We start from the raw sequence: 22,430 nt of genomic DNA, 5'->3' as shown, positions 1-22,430 counted from the left end.
CGATATGCAAGAGGCAAAACCTGAACTGAAGAAAATCATAGGCTTGGAAAGTCATATAGGCTTGGAAAGTCTTAGGCTTGGAAACACAAGAAGACTATAGAGGCTTTACAGAAAAATCTTGGTATCTAGAAAGGTCTGCACAGTATTAGTTTTCCATACGGCATAGTTCAGGTTTCAACATTAATTCTTTGTTGAAATACATTGGCCAATATGAAATTCTAGGATGGTTACTGCAGAGAAATTGCAATAGCAAAGTTGCTCCTATGAAATCCGACCTCCTCAAAAAAAAAAAAAAAAAAGAAAGAGACGAAGTTAATGTACCAAACGCCCAAACAGGGTGAGCTTTTTTCCTGGACAGATGTGGGGCTTTTTTTTTTTTTTTTTTTAAACTTTTCTCCCAGCATTGTTACAACAGCATAAGTTGTTGAGACATGAGTCATGAGACTTTTCTATAGATGTTACAGCTGGTTGTTACCTTTGTAGGTCTAGACCTGTACTTCTCAACACAGTCAGTTGGGCTTTCAGGATATCTGCAATTAATATGCATGAGATATATCTGTAAGCACTGCCTTCTTGGGAAAAGAAGAGCAGATTGAAAAGGACAGAGACTGTTGGTGGAGAATGGTAGAATGCTTTTTGGTAATTGGGCTACCGTGGGGTTTGGTTTTTTTTTAACTATATTAATGTTACTTGAGGTTTGTAGACAAAGAACACACACATTAAGGAGGAAATGTATAACTGTACCCTCAAAAAGTATGTGCATGGTTTCAATTCTAAAGACTGGACTGGAACTTCAAAGCAAACATATCTTTGTGGATTTGGCTCATGCTTTTTTTTTTAGCTATAGATCAAAGCAAGTTGATCTATTTCTATGATAAAATTATCCTAGGGAAACATATTTACATATGCTCTTTAGTATTAACAAGTTTTCAAGGTTAATTTATGCACTTACATTCAAAATTTCAAATGTACATATGTAATTACAAACCCTGCTCAACCATACCTCTGGGAATGCCTCTGCCTCAATCTGGGCCAATTTTCCTGCAGACAGGTTGTAGGTGCATAGGTTATCTGCAATTTTATAAAACCTATTTTCACAGGTAAATCACTTCTGAAAGCATGGAATACTTTTGAAAATGGCATTCTAAATGTTTTGAAATAGCTGATACTTAAAAAAAACTATGCAATCACACATTCAACCATCCACATTTCTTTTTTCCCCAGAAGCACTGTAAGACAGGGACTGTGCTGTAGTGAAGGCCTCATTTGCACTGCAGAGATTAAAATGTTTCTGGTAAGAGTTTTTCAACCACAGAGTTGACTTTCTGTCACAGCTTGGGCTTCTCAGCTTCATCTCAGGCTGGTTGTGAGGCATCTTTCTGCTTATTGAAAGCATGGAATAGCAGATTTATGTAAGATGTTATTAGGTCATCCATTTTGTATCCCTGTATTAAAAAAAACAGAAAGAATCTTTTAGACAAGCTTGTACCGCTGTGGATGTAGTCAGCAGGGACATTGGATATTTTAAAATCAGGACCATCTTTGTGTTAGTGTAAATGATGCAGCTGGAGGAGCTCTTTTAATAGTCACAAAGCACAGGCCCAAAGACCAGGTCAGGATTACAGCAGAGGCAAGCCAGGCATGTGCCTAGAGACTAAGGGGTTAATAATAATTTTTAAAAAAAAAAAAAAACTGTCTGAAAAGTGTCCTAAATGGCTACTTGGATGATCAAAAAGCCTGAGCGTCCAAGTACCCATAACCAAAGCTGGTTTTTAGACATATCTAAAAACAGCTTAGGCCTTTCCCCTGCCTCTAGACGCACAGAGAGAAAAGAGATGTGTTTAGAGGAGGGGAAAGGGCGGAAGGTGGGCCGACCTACACCTAGGCGTACAACATGTATAACCAAAACATTTACAGGTTGCCTAGTCAGCACTTAGACCTTTTTGACTTAGACGTAGTCAAACCAGGTCTAAGTGCCGAAAAAGGGGCCGCTGAGCTGATGGCCACTGGCGCCATCAGTTTAGCGGCCCGGCAACCTACCTACTTCAACCATCGCGGCAGGAGAGATGCCTCATCTCCCCTACCGTGATGCCATCATTCCTCTACCCGAACTGCCACGACTCACGGCAGGAGAGATGTCCTGTGGGCGGGGCTTTGGGATGGCTGGGCCAATCCAGCCCCATTCTGGAGTCGGCTGCCTGCCGGACGGGCGGGTTTGGCACCCGTCTGTCCGGCCAACTTTGAAAAGGTACGGGAAGGGGGGTCGGGGGTGGGGGGGGTCAGCCGGGGGGGTCCGGGTTGGCGGGGGGGGGGGCGATTGGGGGTTCTGGGGGGGCCATCGTTGGGGGGAGGAGGGTTGTGTCGAGGGCAGGAGGGCCTGGGATCTCTTCCTGCCCATATTGTAGTGGGGGGTTGGGGGGTAGGGGGTCGTCGGGGCCAGGAGGACTTGGGTCACTCCTGGCCCCATTCCAGTGGTGAGGGGGGGGTTCGCTGGAGCCAGGAGGGTTTGGGCTCCATCCTGGCCTATCGTAACTCAGGGGGGAGGGTCGCCGGGGCCAGGAGGGTTTGGGCTCCCTCCTGGCCCGATACGTACTCGGCGGGGGAGGGGGGGGGGCACGATCGTTGGGGATCGTCGGGTTGGTGCCCGCGGGCTGCCGCGGGGCAAGAAGGCTTGGGCTCCCTCTTGCCCCGATGTTGTCGTGGGGGGGGGGGGGTTGGCGATTCGACATGCAGGAAGGCTTGGGCACCCTCCTGCTTGGAATCGTTGTGGGGGGGGGGGATTCTGTAACCGGTGTTGTTTTTGACAGACACGGTTACAGAATCCAGCTTTTAGGCGAAAGCCTGGCTCCTCCTTCGCCTAAAAGCCCTTCTGTTGGATTGTTTGGAACTTAGGCGTTTTTTTTGTTTCATTATGGCTAAAAGTGTAGACGTCGTGTGGGTGTACTTTTAGATGTTGTGGGTGATTGGGCGTTTAGGCATGCAGGAGGACGTTTGGTTTAGTTATGGACACTTTCCCTGCTTCTGCTTTGAACATTTAAGGACTTAGGCCAAAAAGGGACTTAGATCGGTTTTTTTTGATTATGCCCCTCCACATGTTTTGGAGGAACCTTTTCAATGTGTTCACTTCTGCCCTGGTAAGTCAGCTGCTGGCAGAAAGAAGATTGGTGGATAACCAGAACTGCTTGCTGACCTGTACCTTTAATGCCAGTGCCCAGACATTGGCTCCAGTCTGGTATATCTGGGGCAATGGGATGAAGCCCATGGTGGTAAGCCTGTTTTAAAATCAATGACCACCAGATTGATCTATTATGATAGAAGGCTCAATATTTCTTGCATGCCTAAGGATTACCAAACAGGAAGCTGCATCAGAAAGAAGGTTTGGGATGACGTAAGCAGTGGGTATGAATCACTGCAGGTGAAGAACCTAAAAGTTTTAGAAAGGTAGCATAGGTCCAGGCCCACTCAATCATGGTAGGCCCACCCAGTGATGGCAACGCACAGCTCTCTCCTCCTCTCAAGATCTGCGGCCAGGAAGCTGCATCGAAAGAAGGTTTGGGACTGGCGTAAGCATGTGGGTATGAATCACTGAGGTGAAGAATAAAAAGTTTAGAAAGCATAGCATAGGTCCAGGCTCACCCAGTGATGGCAAACACATGCTCTCTCCTCCTCTCAAATCTGTGGCCTCCTGCATCTGTCCTCCTATTTCCTGAACACCATCCCTCCCTGCTGTACCTTACAGGCATCGCTGGTGCACAGCAGTGATTTCAGTTTTTGCTGCCAGCACTGACCTCCCAGGCTTCCCTCTGTCATAGTTCACTAGGACAGGAAACAGGAAGTGACATTAGCAAGAGCAAGACATGGCAGAGAGAAGTCTGGGGGCTATTAGGATGTCAAGTGCTGACTTAGGCTGGTTTTTCGACGTTTTAAACTTTTGATTATGAACCCCATAGGGAAGGGGAGAACTTTGAAGGGGACCCAGTGGAATTAGTGGTAAGATTGTTTAATACATTTTTATAAAATCAGTCCAGGAACTTTTTGAACAAGCCTTGTAATAGTAGTAGTAGTAGATTCTATATATGGCGCCCCCTCCCCCCCAAATCAGTGCTGAAAAAAACCACCGAGTGCTATTTTATAAATAAGAACATAAGAACATAAGCATCGCCTCTGCCGAGTCAGACCACAGGTCCATCATGCCCAGCAGTCCGCTCCTGCAGCGGCCCCCCAGGTCAATGACCTGAAGTTATATATTATTTAAGACATTTTGCCTGTATCATATCCCTCTAATTATACCCTTCAATCCCCTTTTCCTTCAAGAACTCGTCCAATCCCATTTTGAATCCCAAAATCGTACTCTACTCTACCACCTCTTCTGGAAGCGAGTTCCAGGTGTCCACCACCCTCTGAGTGAAGAAGAACTTCCTAGCATTTGTTCTGAATCTGTCTCCCTTCAATTTTTTTGAGTGCCCTCTAGTTTTTGTTGCCCCCGCCAGTCTGAAGAATCTGTCCCTCTCTACCTTCTCTATACCCTTCATAATCTTGCAAGTTTCTATCATATCCCCTCTAAGTCTCCGCTTTTACAGGGAAAAGAGCCCCAGCTGCTCCAGCCTATCAGCATATGGAAGGTTCTCCATGTCCTTTATCATTTTTGTTGCTCTTCTCTGGACCCTCTCGAGTATCACCATATCCTTCTTAAGGTACGGCGACCAGTATTCAACGCAGTACTCCAGATATGGTCGCACCATTGCCCTGTACAGCGGGAGGATAACCTCCTTGGTTCTGGTAGTGATACCTTTTTTGATAATGTCCAACATTCTATTCACCTTTTTTGAGGCCGCTGCGCATTGTGCCGCTGGTTTCATTGTTTTATCCACCAAAACCCCCAAGTGTTTTTCTAGGTTGCCTTCCCCCAATATCGTGCCCCCCATCGTGTAGTTGTACATCGGGTTTCCTTTCCTTATGTGCATGACTTTACATTTCTCTACATTGAAGCTCATCTGCCATTTATTTGCCCACTCACTCAGTTTGTTCAGGTCCCTTTAAAGTTCTTTACATTCCTCAACAGATCTAACCGTACTGGAGAGTTTTGTGTCATCCGCAAATTTTATAACTTCGCACTTCATCCCTGTTTCCAGGTCATTAATGAATATATTGAACAGCAGTGACTCCTTTCCAGTCAGAATAGTATCCCTTTACTCCTACCCTCTGTTTCCTGTTTGCCAGCCAGTTTCTGATCCATCTGTGTATGTCCCCTTCTACCCCATGGTTCCACAGTTTCCTTAGTAGGCGCTCATAAGGTATCTTGACGAAGGCTTTCTGGAAGTTCAGGTATACTATGTCTATGGGGTCACCTTTGTCCAATTGTTCACTTATCCCCTCAAAGAAGTGCAGTAGGTTCGTTTGGCATGATCTTCCATTACAGAAACCATGCTGGCTTGCTCTCATCAGCTTATTTCTTTCTATGTGCTCATTGATACTGTTCTTGATTAACGATTCAGCCATCTTCCCCGGAACTGAGGTTAAGCTGACTGGTCTATAATTCCCTGGGTCGCCTCTGAATCCTTTCTTGAAGATAGGTGTAACATTCGCTATCCTCCAGTCTTCCGGGATTACCCCTGTTTTCAAGGAAAGGTTGCAAATCTGCTGTAGTAACTCCGCTATTTCGTCTCTAAGCTCCTTTAGTATTCTCGGGTGGATTCCGTCTGGGCCCGGAGATTTGTCAGTTTTTAGCCTATCTATCTGTTTGAGTACATCTTCGAGGCTTACCTCCATGCACGATAATTTTTCCTCTTGATCCCCCTTGAATAATTTTTCCGGTTCTGGCACGTTGGATGTGTCCTCTTTTGTGAAGACCGATGAGAAGAACGTATTTAATCTGTCTGCCACCTCCTTTTCCTTCACTATCACTCCCTTCCTGTCTTCCTCATCCAGGGGTCCCACCTCCTCCCTCGCCGGTTGTTTTCCTTTCACGTATTGAAAGAATGGTTTAAAATTCCGTGCCTCCTTGTCAAGTCTCTCTTCATACTCTTTCTTTGCTGTTCGGACCACGCGGTGACATTCTTTTTGATGCTTCCTGTGCTCTTTCCAATTTTCCTCGGTTTTATCCTTTTTCCACATACTGAAAGATTTTTCTTGTCTCCTATCACCTTCTTAACTTCATTGGTTAACCATGCTGGGTCTTTTGCTCGATTCTTTCTGCACCCTTTTCTAAATCTGGGTTTATACACCAGTTTTGCGCTTCGTTTACCGTCTGTGCCTTTCTGGAACTGTCCCTGAGTTTTCTCTTTACCATTTGTTTCATGGCATCATAGTTTCCTTTCCTGAAATTGAACGTTGTTGCAAGGGTCTCTTCCCCTGTGGCATACCTATTTCCACTTTGAATTGGATCATGTTGTGATCGCTGTTAAGTGCTGTTTACAGAATAGCGCTTATGCCCGGAAACTATGCCTAACTTTAGGCACATCTATTTGCACCAGCTGAAATGTGGTGCAAATCCTTCTGCCTAAATTAGACGTAGATCCCACTTATTCTATAACTATGTGTATAAATTCAAGGAATGCCCTTGATCTGCCAATGATCCTCCCATTTCTGCACCCCCTTGTTTGACTTGTGTAACAGTTAGACGTGGCTCCAGTACCTACATTTACACGTGTACCTTTTTATTTAAAAGTAATTAGTGCTGATAATTGCTTGTTAATATCCCATTTATTGGTGCACTCGCTTTAGCACTTTTTATAGAATTTGGGGGTTAACGAATAACATAAGAACATAAAGAGTTGCCACACTGGGACAGACCAAAGATCTATCAAGCCCAGTATCCTGTTTCCAACAGTAGCCAACCCAGGTCCCAAGTACCTAGCTAGATCCCAAGTAGTAAAACAGATTCTATACTGCTTATCCTAGGAATAAGCAGTATATAAGAACATAAGAAGTTGCCTCCGCTGGGGCAGACCAGAGGTCCATCCTGCCCAGCGGTCCGCTCCCGCGGCGGCCCATCAGGCCACTGCCTGAACAGTGGTCTCTGCCTAATTTTGTAATTTACCTCTAATCCTGTCCCTATAACCTTACCTCTACTCCTATCTGTACCCCTCAATCCCTTTGTCCTCCAGGTACCTGTCCAGACCTTCTTTGAAGCCCTGTAGCGTACTTCTGCCTATCACATCCTCCGGCAGCACGTTCCATGTATCCACCACCCTCTGGGTGAAAAAGAACTTCCTGGCGTTTGTTCTAAACCTTTCCCCTTTCAATTTCTCCGAGTTTCCAGGGAGAAAAGCCCCAGCTTTTTCAGTCTGTCAGTATATGAGAGGTCCCCCATACCTTTTATTAGCTTAGTTGCTCTTCTCTGGACTCTCTCAAGTACCGCCATGTCTTTCTTGAGGTACGGCGACCAGTACTGGACACAGTACTCCAGGTGCGGGCGCACCATTGCACGATACAGTGGCAGGATAACTTCCTTCGTCCTGGTTGTGATACCTTTCTTAATGATACCCAACATTTTGTTCGCTTTCCTTGAGACTGCGGCGCACTGCGCCGACGCCTTCAATTTGCGTCCACCATCACTCCCAGGTCTCTTTCAAGGTTGCTCACCCCTAGCGGTGATCCCCCCATCTTGTAAGTGAACATCGGGTTCTTTTTCCCAATATGCATGACCTTGCATTTCCCTATGTTGAAGCTCATTTGCCACTTTTTGGCCCATTCTTCCAGTGTTGTCAGATCTTTTTGGAGGTCTTCGCAGTCCTCCATGGTTATGACCCTGCTGTATAATTTAGTGTCATATGCAAATTTAATAACCTCACATTTTGTTCCCGCCTCCAGGTCGTTAATAAATATATTGAACAGGAGCGGTCCCAGCACCGACCCCTGTGGAACTCCGCTCGTGACCCTTTGCCAATCTGAGTAATGGCCCTTTACTCCAACCCTCTGTTTCCTGTCCGCCAGCCAGTTTTTGATCCATCGGTGGACCTCCCCTTGCACCCCGTGGTTCCATAGCTTCCTTAGCAGTCTTTCGTGTGGTACCTTGTCAAAGGCTTTTTGGAAGTCAAGGTAAATGATGTCTATGGATTCCCCTCTATCCACCTGGCTGTTCACCCCCTCAAAGAAGTATAATAAGTTCGTGAGGCATGATCTGCCCTTGCAGAAGCCATGTTGGCTCGACTTTAGTTGCCCATTGTTTACGATGTGTTCCCAAATGCTGTCTTTAATCAGCGCTTCCATCATCTTTCCAGGGACCGAGGTCAAGCTCACAGGCCTGTAGTTTCCAGGATCTCCCCTTGAGCCTTTCTTGAAGATGGGCGTGACATTTGCTATTTTCCAGTCCTCTGGGATCTCTCCAGTTTTTAGGGATAGGTTGCATATTTGTCAAAGTGGCTCAGCTATTTCGTTCCTTAGTTCCTTGAGTACCCTTAGGTGAATGCCATCCGGACCTGGCGATTTGTCGCACTTTAGCCTGTCTATCTGCCTGAGGACATCCACCTTGCTCACCTCTAGTTGGACCAGATTTTCATCCTGATCTCCTTTTCCGATCTCTTCAGGTTCCAGAATGTTGGTTGTGTCCTCCATTGTGAAAACTGACGTGAAGAACTCATTTAACCTGTCCGCTATCTCATTTTCCTCTTTTACCACTCCCTTTCTGTCTCCATCATCCAAGGGTCCTACTTCTTCCCTAGCTGGTTGCTTCCCCTTGACATACCTGAAGAATGATTTGAAGTTTGTTGCTTCCCCTGCCAGTCTTTCTTCATATTCTCTTTTTGCTTTCCTAACCTCTCGGTGACACTCCTTTTGGTGTGTTTTATGCTCCTTTTGGTTGTCTTCTGTCTGGTCCTTTTTCCATTTTTTGAATGATGCCTTCTTATCGCTTATGGCCTTTTTCACTGCATTTGTTATCCACACTGGGTTTTTTGTTCTATTTTTCTTGCACCCTTTCCTGAACTTGGGGACGCACAGGTTCTGTGCTTCGTGCACCGTGCCCTTGAGTAGGGTCCAGGCCTTTTCTACGGACTCTATCTTCCTTGTGGTATTGATGAGTTTCTTTCCCACCATTTTCCTCATGGCATCATAATTTCCTTTTTTGAAGTTGAGTGCTGTCGTTGTGGTTCTTTTCACCTTTGATGGTCCAATTTCTAGCCTGTACTGGATTGTGTTGTGATCGCTGTTTCCTAGTGGGGCTAGTACCGCCACCTCCTTAGCGGGTCCCCCTAGTCCGTTGAAGATTAGGTCAAGAGTGGCATCTTCCCGTGTTGGTTCCGTGACCAGCTGTTCCATGAAACAGTCCCTCGTGACTTCCATGAATTTGGTCTCTCTCGTACAGCTTGAGTGCCCGATGCTCCAGTCTATTCCCGGGTAGTTGAAGTCCCCCATCACCACAACGCTTCCGCTTTTGCAGAACTGCCTCAGTTCGGCCTCCAGGTCCTGGTCGATTTCTTCCGATTGTCCAGGTGGGCGATAGTACAGACCCAATTTTATGTCTGTTCCTGCTCCTCCTGGTAGTTTAACCCATAATGATTCCAAGTCGTCTGCTCTTACTGTTGTTTCCATCCTGATTGAAGGTATGGAATCTTTTATATATAGCGCTATTCCTCCACCTTTTTTGTGTGACCTATCTCTCCTGTAGAGTTTGAACCCTGGTAAGGCCACATCCCATTTATTGTCATCAGTCCACCACGTTTCTGTAACTCCGATTATGTCTAGGCCCTTTTTGCAGGCTAATACTTCCAGCTCTCCCATTTTAGCCCCTAGGCTCCTAGCGTTAGTGTACAAGCAATGTAACTCCCGGTTGTTCGCCTTTCTTGCTGGTGTTCCTCGTGGTTTGGCACTCCTGGTGTCCCCCTCGTAAGTTGCTAGTCTCCAAGCCTTGCTAGTCTCCCAAGCCATCTCCCAAGCCATATTTTCCCAAGCCATCTCAATAAGGGCCTATGGACTCTTTTAGAAAATTATCCAAACCTTACCAGACTAGCACAAAACCGATTTTTTTTTTTTTAGATCTGTAATTCATCAAGTTGCTAGGACTCAAACACGAGTTGATGGCACCTAACAACAAATAACCACCATAGGGAATGACTGCCTTATTTGTATATTCATCGCTGCTATCTAACAAAAATAATCTCACTGCAGCCATTGAAAACTAAACCATTTATTATTCTGTGATCTGATATGAATTTGCTCATTAGAACAGCCTACAACCTGATTATAAGTCATGTTTTGGGTATAAATGTGAAACAGAATAGAATATGTTTCACCATATGAAACCTGATTAGCACATTGGTGCTCCAGCATGTTGGAAGAGGTGTGTGTGCATTTGCTCTCATTTAATACCATGGGGGAGAGTGTGGCACAGTGGTTAAAGCTACAGCCTCAGCAAATCATCTAATCCCCCCATTGCCCCAGGTACATTAGATAAATTGTGAGCCCTCCGGGACAGACAGGGAAAAATGCTTGAGTACCTGAATAAATTCATGTAAACTGTTCTGAGCTCCTCTGGGAGAATGGTATAGAAAATCAAATAAAAAAATTAATTCTTTGCACTGTAACATATATGCTATCTGTAACCCACCAAAACTCTGCTCCATGAAGATTCGGTGAGATATAAGACCATCTATAACATAATATAATATTACACTTCCTAGTATAGTGCACTTATGAATCTAGGCAGTGATTCTAGTTTCCGACTATCATTCTGTATGGCGGATATCGTCTCAACTGCAAGAGAAAGCATTGTGCATGCAGAGAAGTCTCACCAGCGATGTCTCACAGAGAATCTTGGTGCCTCGCATCAGGTTGTCTATAGTTATGTGGAAGTAAGTGTTGCCACTGTTCCAGCTGGAGATCTTAGTAAAGGGATGAGTTACTAACAACTCCTGCACAAACAAAAAGCAAAGTGGTTATTAACTTGACATTTATTCAGCATCCAAAAGGAGGGCTTTCCACCACAAATTATATACAGTGAATCCCTGCCCCAGAGACCTTACAATCTAAATGGGTACCACCTGAGACAATATGTAACTAAACATGGAAACATTAACTGATCTGTTACCAGTGATTGCATCAGAACAGAGAATTGAGCCCAGCCTTTATTCAGCCATTATTTAAACAGAGATAAAAGCCTAGCCCAGGGATCGGCAACCTGCGGCTCTTTCGCCACGTGGATGCGCTCAGAACAGTGCTTCTGACAACCTCACACTGTTCAAGATCCCTCTTATTTTTCACATCTTCCAGAATGACGCTGCTGCTTCCGACGTGGTACGCTCTTAGGTCAATTCCTGTTCCGGGGCAGAGGACCGGCACAGCCAACAGCGCACGTCTCAGCAGTACGGTATTGCGTTGAAAGCAGCAGCGTCTTACTGGAAGATGTGAAAAATAAGAGGGATCTTGAACAGTGGGAGATATGGTTCAGAGTGTTGCAACTAAGAAACCAGTGATAGTTTTGTGCATCGGAAGCTAAAACTTTTTTTGGGGGGCTTTTAAATAATTGTTTTTTTAATGGATTTTGTGGCCATTCCAGGCCGCTTGAGGAGAAAGAAGGGCTGGGAAGAGTAAAACGGAGGTTTCCTGAGCCATTGGAGGCTTGTTCTGAGTTGGGAAGAGCAGATAAGAAAGGCCCCAGCTCTGCCTGAGCTTGGGACTGGATTGGGCAACATCCGCGCATGCTCTGACATCATCATATCTCAAACCCCCTTGTCTACCCATTGCGGCTCTTTGTAAATCTTGGGTCAAACATTTAGGATAAAATGGCTCTTTGCTTTAAAAAGGTTGCTGACCCCTGGCCTAGCCATTAACAGACCCTACACAGAAATGGGCACATGAGTCCAGCCAGTGCTTGATCTAGTACTGTGACAGAGACATGCTCAGGTGTTACCAGATACTGTTCAGCAATATCAATCCAGATGTTGCTGATCTTTTGTATTGATACTAATTGATTATAAGTGCTTGGTTGATTATTATTATTTGTATATAAATTGTATTGCACTTTTTGTAGGCATTAAAAACTAAATAAAGTTCAGATGTTACTGGACACTGGTAAATAGTCATAAAGCAGTTTCCAGACCTGATGGACACAAGTCCAACTATTCTCAGTCCCTTTACAGTACTAGCAAGTTCAGCCTTTTTTGGACTCTCTTCTGTAACAGAGACATACATCCAGCAATTGTGAATCCTTGCACACAGTAATAGGAGCCCAGGAATTACCATATACTTGATTGTAAGAGGCACAGTCTGAGTTGTCATCTGACACTGTAGCATTGCAGAGGCATTAGTCCAGCCATTCCCAGATGATGTACCATCAGGGCAGGAGTAACACTGTGTTGGACCCTAGGCAAATATATATTTGTGGGCTCCCCTACCAGGAACTCCCTCCCCCAACCTTTATTTTACCTCTCCAGAAGTAGAAGGGAAACGTTCAGAGCCGAGCTGTGTATATGATAGCAGTAATAGTTTGTGAGTGACAATGGGGACTCTGCAAGCATATGCTTTGAATGGAGAAGCTTAATGGGTAGAGCTGGAGAGCAACTAAGTTACCCAGTCCCGGATTTCTGCAGCCCTATTCTGGTACATTATGGGACCTGGAGTGCAGATTTCAATTGAAAGTATTAGGGATTACAAATAGAACACTGAATTGGGATATAAGTTTATAAACAGGACTGACCAAAAAGGCTCCCTCCTGGAGCTAGGTAAGTTGGCAGCTCTGCAGCAATGGGCTGAGAATCAGGGAAGCTGAGCAAGTCATTTTCACTCTCCATTGCCTCTGGTACAAACTAGAGATTCTAAGAGTATAATGCTTAAAAGAGTGAGATTTAAGTGCAATGTGTACAAGACATAAATTTACAAAGTTTTATAAAGTCAAAATACCTCAGAATCCGAACACCCCAGAACTCGAACGTTTTGGAATCCGAACTTTTTTTTGTAGTAAATTTTGCCTCAGAATCCAAACTCTGCTTTGGAATCAGAACACCCTGAACATTGTGGCCTTGATTCTGCAAAGTGCTCCCGATTGTAGGCAACTGTAGGCGTCCTACAGCTGTCTAATCAGCCAATCGGGAGGCACTTTTTCTAAAAAAAAAAAAAAATGCTCCCCAGGCATAGCAGACGCGGCTATGGCCGCCAGTCTCCCCTCCCCTGATGATCGCGGCAGGAGGGTGCCCAACCCCTCTTGCTGTACCCCCCAACAGCCCCCCTAAGATCGGCGGCAGGAGGGTACCCACTGCCCAACCCACAGAATCCTAGGGCCTGATTGGCCCAAGCGCCTAAGGTCCCTCCTATAGCAGAATCCGGGCCTGTGTGTGTGTGTTTCTGCCCCTAAAATTCAGTGCATTTACTGTTAAAATTTGACTTTGTGGGACCCAGGAACGGATTAATCCAGTTTCCATTATTTTCAATGGGAAAAATTGTCTTAGAACTCGAATGTTTTGGAACTCAAATGGGGTTCTAGAACAGATTAAGTTTGGATTCCAAGGCATCACTGTATTTTGTTTTTTTTTTTAAATGCTTCTGAAAGGATATAGGCAGAGTGGAGGCAGTATTAGAACAGTGTTCAAGGAATTTGCACTCTAAAAAGAGGACATATCTGGGTTTTCCCAGACATGTGGTAACCCTGGATAAGAGACATGAACCCTGACTCTATACAGGGATTACTTAGGGGGTTGGGGTAATTTATGGGGCACTCTAATTAATGCTCTTCGTGTTTGAGGACTATTGACTTTTTACTTTATTGAGTTTCTCTCTCTCCATCGTGTGGACTAATGAACTTCTTTGTTATTAGAAGGGATTTCCTGTATGTTTCATTTGAAATATAAGGTTTAAAATTTTTTATAAAAATACCAGATATGTCCAATCACTACTGGATCCTGTACCGTGATTAGTGAGACACAACTCCCACTATAACAGGACATGTGCTGAACCATTACCAGATGTTGTATCAATGCAGCAGCATAAGTCTGTCATCAAATTCTATACCATATTTAGAGCTAGTTAGAAACCTCATCATTCACCACAGTATAATGTATAGCATCCTGCCTACATTTGGCTTACTAAGCCCCACATGATTTCTACAAGGGTCATCCCTGTTAGTCACACACTGCTTACCCTTGTCTTGGGATGGATAATCGATATTCCAAACTTGTTGATTGCTATCAGCACAATCTCAGGGAAATTTGTCTCTGAAGTTTGCTGTAAATATTGAACACATTAACCAGACAGAATAAGGAAATAAGACTGTGCAACAATAAATACATGATTAACCATTGCTGTGTATATTTGAGGGGGAGAGAACAGAGTATCTTTTTCTAGCCAGTTCTTTTTGAATACCTTCACAAAGTGACCTTTTTGTATGCCATCTAAAACATATCTCAGTAGGGCAATCACTATTACTCAAGCATGAAAGGAAAGAAAGGGAAAATTCCCTATTAGCTATTCTAGGGCTAATGATGTTGGCAGCAATAACGCAGGCCCTTCAGGAGTAGATGACACCCTTGGCACATGTATAGGCTACAATGAAGCAGGTCATTGGCCCCCTGCAGAAGAAATGATAGAAGCTAATGAAAAATAAAAAGAACTAGATATAGTAAGTAGACCTCTGAAGATACAAATGAGAAAATGAACTGCTATTTTTATGCCACAAACCTTATATTTAAATCAAGAGGGTTCATAAAGAGTATATATCAAAAACTGGAAGAAAATCTTGCAAAATCAATGCAAAAACCTGCAAAATTGAAAACATCTTAGCTATTATTTACAGTACAATGTATGGAGAAAGAGAAGATCCTTAAGATCTTGGTCTAGTTTTGGCATTGGTTCTTGGTCTGTTTCTTTTTAACATTTTTATAAGTGATATTGTGGAAGGGCTGTATGGTTAAGATTTTCCTTTTTGGAGATTATGTGAAAATCTGCAATAGGGTACACACCCTGCATGGTATGGATAACATGAGCACAGGTCTAGCAGCACTTGAAGAATGATCTAGAATTTAGCAGCTAAGGTTTAATACAAAAAAAAAAATCAGGGTCAGATATTTAGATGCAAAAACCCAATGGACTGGTACATTATAGGAGGTGAAGGACTTTTGTGCACCGAAAGAAAAATGAGACTTTGGATACCTTCGATCATCAGATGCAATCACCCCTAATAGGTAGGAAAGGTGATAGCAAAAGCCAGAAGGATGCTTGAGTACACATAAGGAAAGGAATGGCTAGGAGAAAAAGAAGGTGAAAAAACCTCTTTATAATTATCTGGTGAGAGTCATTTAGAGTAATGTATACAGTTCTGGAGATCCCATCTTTAAAAATATATAAATATAAATGGAGTTAGTTTATAGGGTGGCTATTAAAATGGTAAGTAGTCATAAAGCATATGGAGACAGACTTAAACATCTCAAAATATACACTTTGGAAAAGGAGAAATTAGGTCTTACCTTCTAATTTGCTTTCCTTTAGTTCCTCCAGACCCGCCCAGACTGATGGGTTATGCACTCCTACCAGCAGGTAGATGGAAACTGAGAACCATAGATTTATGGCGTAGCCTATAGCTCAACTATGCAGCCCCTCCCAGGGCCAGTATGTCTGTATCAAAACAGAAAGAATGCAAAGTAAGACTGAATTGTTAACCAAGTCACTCGCATGGCTCCATGTTCCCACACTCTGTGTGGATGTGCTATGCTTCATTAAATACAGCTGCTTCTAATATCAGGGACACCACAGTGTCCCTGCTCCAATGAACTGAAGATGCTTTTTGTTTTTGTTTTTTGGCGGGGGGGCGCTGTTCATGAAAAGAATAAGCTGTCATCATAAAAAGACAACTCTGGGCATGCAGGGGAGGAGCCTAACTAAGATGGCGACCTGAAGAACTCGGAGGAACGCCGTCGGATCTGTGAATCAACCATGGTGAAACGAAAGTCAAAGACTCGGGTTTTCCCTTCGGAGCCCGAGTCTGGAGGAACTTTACCTGGCCCGATGGATTTTTTCGTTGAGCGACGCCCGGGTGAATTGCCGGAGGAGAGAGCCTTGGCTGGAGGCGTGAGTTTAACGGGGAACTCAGGAACCTCCTTTGAGGCAGTCAGCTTCTCCCCGGAGGAGCGCAGCACGCCAGTGCAGCCACGCCCATGTTCGTCGCTGAATGCGACGGGTGAGGCAAGTGAGGCGGCAGACTCGGAGGACAGTGAAGAAGGTGAAGATCAGGATGTCCAGAGTGTCTTGACCGCCGGAGGAACACAACTGCCACAGCGTGAGATTGCGAGTTTGGTAGGGGATCAGCAGAGTCAATCTCCAGAACAGCAAATTTTAAGTACTGTGACAATTAAACTGTTTGCAATAGTTCCTTTGAAAAAACTAGCTGTGATAGATTTAAATTCAATTTGGGAAGCAATTTCCGAATTGCAGACCTCAGATGCAAAATTTAACTTCTTACTGTTCTGGAATATTACTGGATACTACAAAATTACATCAAAGAGTCGATAAAATGGAGGCAGATGTCCTGCAACATAGACAAAGTTTAGACACTTTGACTGTGCAAAATCAGCTATTAATGAAAGATAATGGGAATATTAATTTTAAACTTGAGATGCTGGAGAATGCGTCAAGAAGTAAAAATTTGAGGTTAATTAATTTTCCTAAATTGCAATTGGTCTCACCACTTGACCTGTTCAAAAAGTATCTCACTGAAGTTTTGAAAATTCCACAAACATCTTACCCACCAGTGGTTAGAATTTATTACCTTCCTACTGGAAAGAAGAAAATGGCTGAAGAACAACAGGATCCTGCGGAAGGAACTTTGGACGTACTAGATTTGACTAATATTTTAGAAAGATCAGACTCTGACCAGATAACTGTGGCTACGCTTTTTGTTCAACTAGCATTGGAATCTGATAGGGAGTGGTTACCGAAAATATTTTTTAAATTTAAAGATATAGAATTTATGAAGAATAAAATTAGAATGTATCCAGATGTATCTAGAGTAACCCAGAAAAAGAGGAAGCAATTCTTAATTCTCCGCCCCCAGGTGTTAAAATTGGGGCAACGTTTGTACTAAGATTTCCTTATAAATGTATAATTAATTTCCAGGGAACTAGATATGTATTTTTTGAATCTTCACAATTGTCAAGATTTATTTCAGCTAATGAGGTGTCTACTGCTGTTAACCCGAACAACTTGCAACAGGAAGGCTCTTAATTAGTGGGGCCCTAGGTGTGATTCAGGTCTATTCTTTGTTTACCTAAGAATGTTATAGAGAATTATAACTATACCGATTTTTCTTAAGCTCACTCCTCAAATATAAGGGACTAAATAACAGTACAATTGAAGACATTACCCAATGATTTAATTTTATTCTTACTTTTATGATATTTGGAATGTAACTGTTAAAATGTTGATTTTTGTTGATCATGAAATGAAAATTAATAAACATTAAATGATAAAAAAAAAAAAAAAAGACAACTCTGTATCAAGTCCTCCAGGCCCACCCTAACAATCAAAGGGACAACCCTCAAAATTCTATCAAACCAGGCAGATTCTGGGCCAGTCTGGAAGAAAGCAAATGAACAGGTAAGACCTAATTTCTCCTTCCTTATTGTCCTTCCAGATAGGCCCAGACAAAGTAGAAGTACTAAAGCAATGGATATCAAGGGTGGGACTTTTGGAGACCCTCTGTTAATAACCAGGCTCTGAAGAACATGTCCTGGTATGCAAAAACATCTACCTGATAGTGTTGAACAAAGAAGTGCAACAATAACCAAACCACCATCTTACAGATTTCTTCAGGCAGCACCAAGGTAGAATGTGCCTTAAGGGCTTCTGGAACTATCCTCCCGCTGATGAAGCAAGCTGAAGTTACAGACTCTAATCCATCTGGCAATGGTAATCTTAGACAATGCCAGGCTCTTCTTTGCCCAAAATGAACAGGCAATCTGGCCATTAATATTCTTCCATATGAAGACAGGATAGCAACATTCTCCTGGCATCCACTTTATGCAAGTGCTGCTGTTCAAGAAAATCCCTGGAATCCCATAGGCAAGACTGATTTACATGAAAATTGAAAACCATCATAGGGAGGAAGGATGGCACTGTCCAAAGAATTACCTTCTCATTGGAAAGAACCAAGAATGACTCACTGCATGACAAAGCTTGCAACTCTAAGATATGCCTCGCAGAGAAAATAGCAATACGGAACACCATCTTCAAAGTAAGACCCTTAAAAGTACACGCTGCCAAAGACTCAAGACTGACAGAATGAGATTAAGATCCCAAGGCGAAATTAGCACACAACGTAGACCTTAGCAGGTTGACTCCTTTGCGAAAACGCACCACATTTAGATGTGATGCCAAAGGCTTACCTTTAACTAGCCCTTGAAAACACACCTATGCAGCCACCTGCACCTTGAGCATCCCTACAACAAACCTTTATCCAAACTGTTGTGCAGAAACTCCAAAAGAATGAAAGGATGTAACTCTAATATATGCCAAAGAAGTAGATGTTTTCTGAGAGCTCTTTTGCTCAATTGCAGTTTTCCATGAGTCAAGCCATAAAACAGAATTGATCCAGGTCTAGCACTATCAACAGACCCTGAGATAGCAGATCTCTCAACACTGAGAGCTGCAAGGTTTCTCCTACCACTAGGCATATCAGATCCATGTATCACAGTCTCCTTGACCAATCCAAAGCTACCACACCAGACTACCATACAATAAATAGAGTAGCCCAACTTTAGGCTATGGATGAATGAGGGCATTAAACCCTCCAATGTCAATTCCCTCCTACTATCTGAAAAATCTTGGGGACATGGTGTTTGCAGACATTGGCATGAGGTCCATGACTGGATGGCCCCATTTGCAAAACACCCTCTCAAAGGTATCCTGTCCCAATGATTACTCTCCAGGATCTAACACATTCCGATTGAGAAAATCTATTCTCCACTGCTGCAACATGAACCACTGAGGTGATACTCCAGCCAGGCCAGAAGAAGTTCTGCCTCTGTGGCCACTGCCAGGATCTTCAACCTCTCTTGCTGATTCATGTGAACCACTGCCAATGCATTGTCTGACAGAACTTGCGTGGGCTTACCCTCCAGTATCCCCTGGATGCTAACTGGATAGCTCTTGTTTCTAACCTGTTGATCAACTACTGACACTTGTCCTGTCACTAGAGTGCCTCAGCCATCTGACCCAAAGAAAGGGCACCCAGCCACTGAGACTTACATCTGTAGTCCCCAATATCCAGTGAGGCAGATCCAGACTCATGTCCCCATTGAAGTTGGGAAAGTGGAGCCACCAGTGAAGGCTGCTCTTTGCCCTGGAAAAGGAAAGAGCCTAAGACTGTGGTGACCGACAAGACAGGAGAGCCTTCTGCAATGGCCTAATGTGAGCACTATCCCATTGGAGAACCTCCAGTGTGGCAGCCATAAAGACAATAACTGAAGATAATCCCTTGCCCTATGGGACAGGTCAAAATGAGAAAAGACCAAATTTGAGACTGAATCTTCAGGATCCTGGTGGCAGGCAGAAAGCCCAATCTGACTCATGTCAAAACGGACTTCAAGCTACTCCAGTGTCTGAGATGGAGTCAAATGGCTCTTGGAAAGATAGATGACCCAGTATAAAACCTGCACCATCCAAGTGGTGACCATTATAGTTGCCAGAGCCATCAATGCCTGAATCAACCAATATTCCAAGTATCAACCAACATTCCAAGTATCCCCTCCTTGTGGAGGGCTGCAGCCACTACTACCTTCATCTTGGAGAAGGTAAGGGGCACTGTAGCAAGGCCAAAAGGGAGAGCACAGAACTAATAGTGTTAACCCCAAATTGTAAAACAAAACAAATCTCTGATAGGATCCTCAAATGAGAATATAGAGATAAGTCTTTGTCAGGTCTAGGAAGGTAAGAAGCTTGCCTGGTTACACTGTTATCATCACTAAGTGCAGCGTGTTCATCAAAAAACTGGGAATCTTGAAAGCCAGATTTACTCTTTTTAGATCCAAAATTGGGCAAAAAGTTAATTCCTTCTTTCGGACTACAAAGTAGATGGACTAGAACCCCAAGTCCTGCTCATTGAGGGGAACTAGATGCACCATCTTGAGATATAGCAACCTTTTCTGGGTCTTTTGGATGACACCAGTTTTCCAGCAACATCAACAAGGGGACTCCACAAAGGCATTCCACAATGGACAAGGGAACTCCAAGGCACACTCTTCACAGATGACATCAAAGGCCTACAGGTCCAAGGTAATTTGGGTCCGCTCCCAATAGAAGTTGTGCAAACATGCCTGACTGCTATTGGAGAAAGGACCCCCCAAATCTTCTTTGGGTCCCATATCTGAGGTCAGAACTGACAGAACCAAGGTCTCTACTGCCTCAATGGTATCCTCTCCCAAATGAACTCTGACCTCTGGGTTCTACTGACTACCTGGTCTGTATTAGTGGGCATTTCAAAAACAAATCCTGGATGTGGACCCTGATTGCCCTTTAGGCCAATCTTCCAGCAAGTGGGGAACCTTGGCCTCACCAAGACCTTTCACCAAACTGTCCAACTCTTCTCCAAAAAAGAGCTTGCCTATAAAAGGAAACCTGCTGAGCTTTGACGTGTCAACAGATCAGCCTTGAAATCCCAAGGTATTTCATTTTTGTTTCCTTTAATTCCCAGCCATTAAAGAAAATAAAGGAAAGCCTCTGGCAACCGTATATGTCTGCCAGGAACAGGAGAGTGCAACAGGTTTTGCCAAAATAAAGGCCTACAGTTAGGCTTTCAAAAATTCTCTCCCAAGGTGGAAGCAAAACCTCTCCCCACACTCTCTCACAACTTCCTCAAAAACAACATTCCAGAAAACAGCACACAAACAGTCCAAAACACATCACACTCACTGTTTGTGGCTTGAAGCCAGGTCCACCTGCATTAATTCAGGATAATTGGATTCACAGCCAGTACCAGTTTCTTGGAAGTCCATAAGCTCCTCGCTCAGGAATGGTAAGTCTTCTGCTTGTTCAGCCTCAGTCCATTCCATCGGTATAGGCCTGTTGTCCCCGTTAGGCCCAGGTGAATCCTTAGAGAGGCAAGACCTAAACTTCCTCCCTAACTGGCTTGCTGGCTTGAATGCCACTGCTGGCTTATGTACTCTAGGGGCGTGCCTTATTCTGGGAGTGTCAGCAGAAGTCCAGGGGCCTCTAGAGCTCCCCTGGTGGTGACTAGGATCAAACTCACTCCCTTCTTCCTCAGATAAAACTGGCTCCTCCTGGTGGTCACTGGCATTATCTCCCACAATATACCTCTGGGAGATCCTGGGTTTTTCCTTCCGGGGCTTTGTTTTTACTTTTCCCCCCAGCTTATCTGGGACCATGGCAGGCCTTGTGTCTGCTTGGTCACAAGAACCAGGTTAACCGGTCACCACCAAAGAAGCAGAAACAGGAACCAAGCCAATGAAGACCACAATGACACCAGTCATCGGACAGGCAAGGCCAGGCGCAGCCTGAAGTTCAGTTTCCTTTCGATGTGTCCAACGCAGCTGCAGGAGTGCATGTCTTCTGAGGAGAGGGGGGAGAGAGGGCAGGCCACAGGAGATCCTCCGACGCCGGCATGAATCCACCACTGGTGACCATGTCGGGGCTGTGCTGCATCGTGCTGATGGCTTCCCCCTTCTGCTGCTGGACAAGAGCCCAACAGGGAAAGCTGTGTTGAACCAGCTGATAGAATCCCCAGGAAGAGCAGCAGTTAGGAGAGATGAAAGAAAACAAAGTTCCCTCAGAACCTGGTGTGCTTTTTCTCAAGTGACTTGGCACCAGTGGACAACCTTAAAATGGTTCCTCTATGCTGCTGTGTTGAACCAGCTGATAGAATCCCCAGGAAGAGCAACAGTTATGAGAGCATTTTTGCCTTTAAACTCACATTCCTTGAGACTAGACTAGAAGTAGTCGTAGATATATTTGTGCTTACACTTTATCTTTTCCCTCTTTTAAGGGAATTCACTCTAAAACTTGGGTTTCTCATTCTTACTCATTCCTTTTTACACCATTCTGGAATGAATTACCATTAGATTTAAGAATGTGTCTGCCTTTTCTAGTCTTTTTAAAAAATTTGAAGACTTTACTTTAGAATAATTATTCCTTATAAGTAATTGATATTTTGCAATTTTATCACAACTGTGTAATCTTATTGTAAATCATGTTGAGACCTATAGTTTTAGGGATGATACGGTACATAAGACAAAAGATTAGAATATGAGGAGTGTTGCTGCCAAGTGCCAAATTTTCTACAATATGAATTCCACTAAGAAAGCTAACATACTGTACAAAGAGTTGCAAAAGTATACATGTGATAAGTGCCTGGGTGGATAAAACAGATGGTGATACTACTACTTTACACACACACACAATGCTGTACAGAAACACTTAAGATACAATTCCTGGCTCACAGAGTTTTCAATCTATTCAAGACACACAAACAAGACAAATGAGGGATTAACGAATTA

The 22,430-nt window shown here is 43.9% G+C and overlaps 1 protein-coding gene across 2 annotated transcripts in view; it reads right to left on the bottom strand.

Annotated features, from left to right (window-relative positions):
- Nucleotides 1-343: 343 nt before the first annotated feature.
- Nucleotides 344-22,430, bottom strand: part of MYO7B (myosin VIIB) — a 302,847-nt gene continuing 280,760 nt past the window's right edge. For both annotated transcript variants that reach the window (XM_033957613.1, XM_033957614.1), the window contains 3 exons: nt 14,071-14,154; nt 10,731-10,850; nt 344-1,445 (listed from right to left, as the gene is read on the bottom strand). In XM_033957613.1, the coding sequence (XP_033813504.1) occupies nt 1,356-1,445; nt 10,731-10,850; nt 14,071-14,154 (294 nt within the window). In that variant the 3' untranslated portion in view covers nt 344-1,355. The remainder of the gene's footprint in view (nt 1,446-10,730; nt 10,851-14,070; nt 14,155-22,430) is intronic.

The sequence above is a fragment of the Geotrypetes seraphini genome, chromosome 9 (genome assembly GCF_902459505.1).
Source record: "Geotrypetes seraphini chromosome 9, aGeoSer1.1, whole genome shotgun sequence".
In the NCBI taxonomy this organism is placed as follows: domain Eukaryota; kingdom Metazoa; phylum Chordata; class Amphibia; order Gymnophiona; family Dermophiidae; genus Geotrypetes; species Geotrypetes seraphini.
Note: the sequence above shows the minus strand (reverse complement) of the source record. Positions and strands in the feature narration are given on the sequence as shown.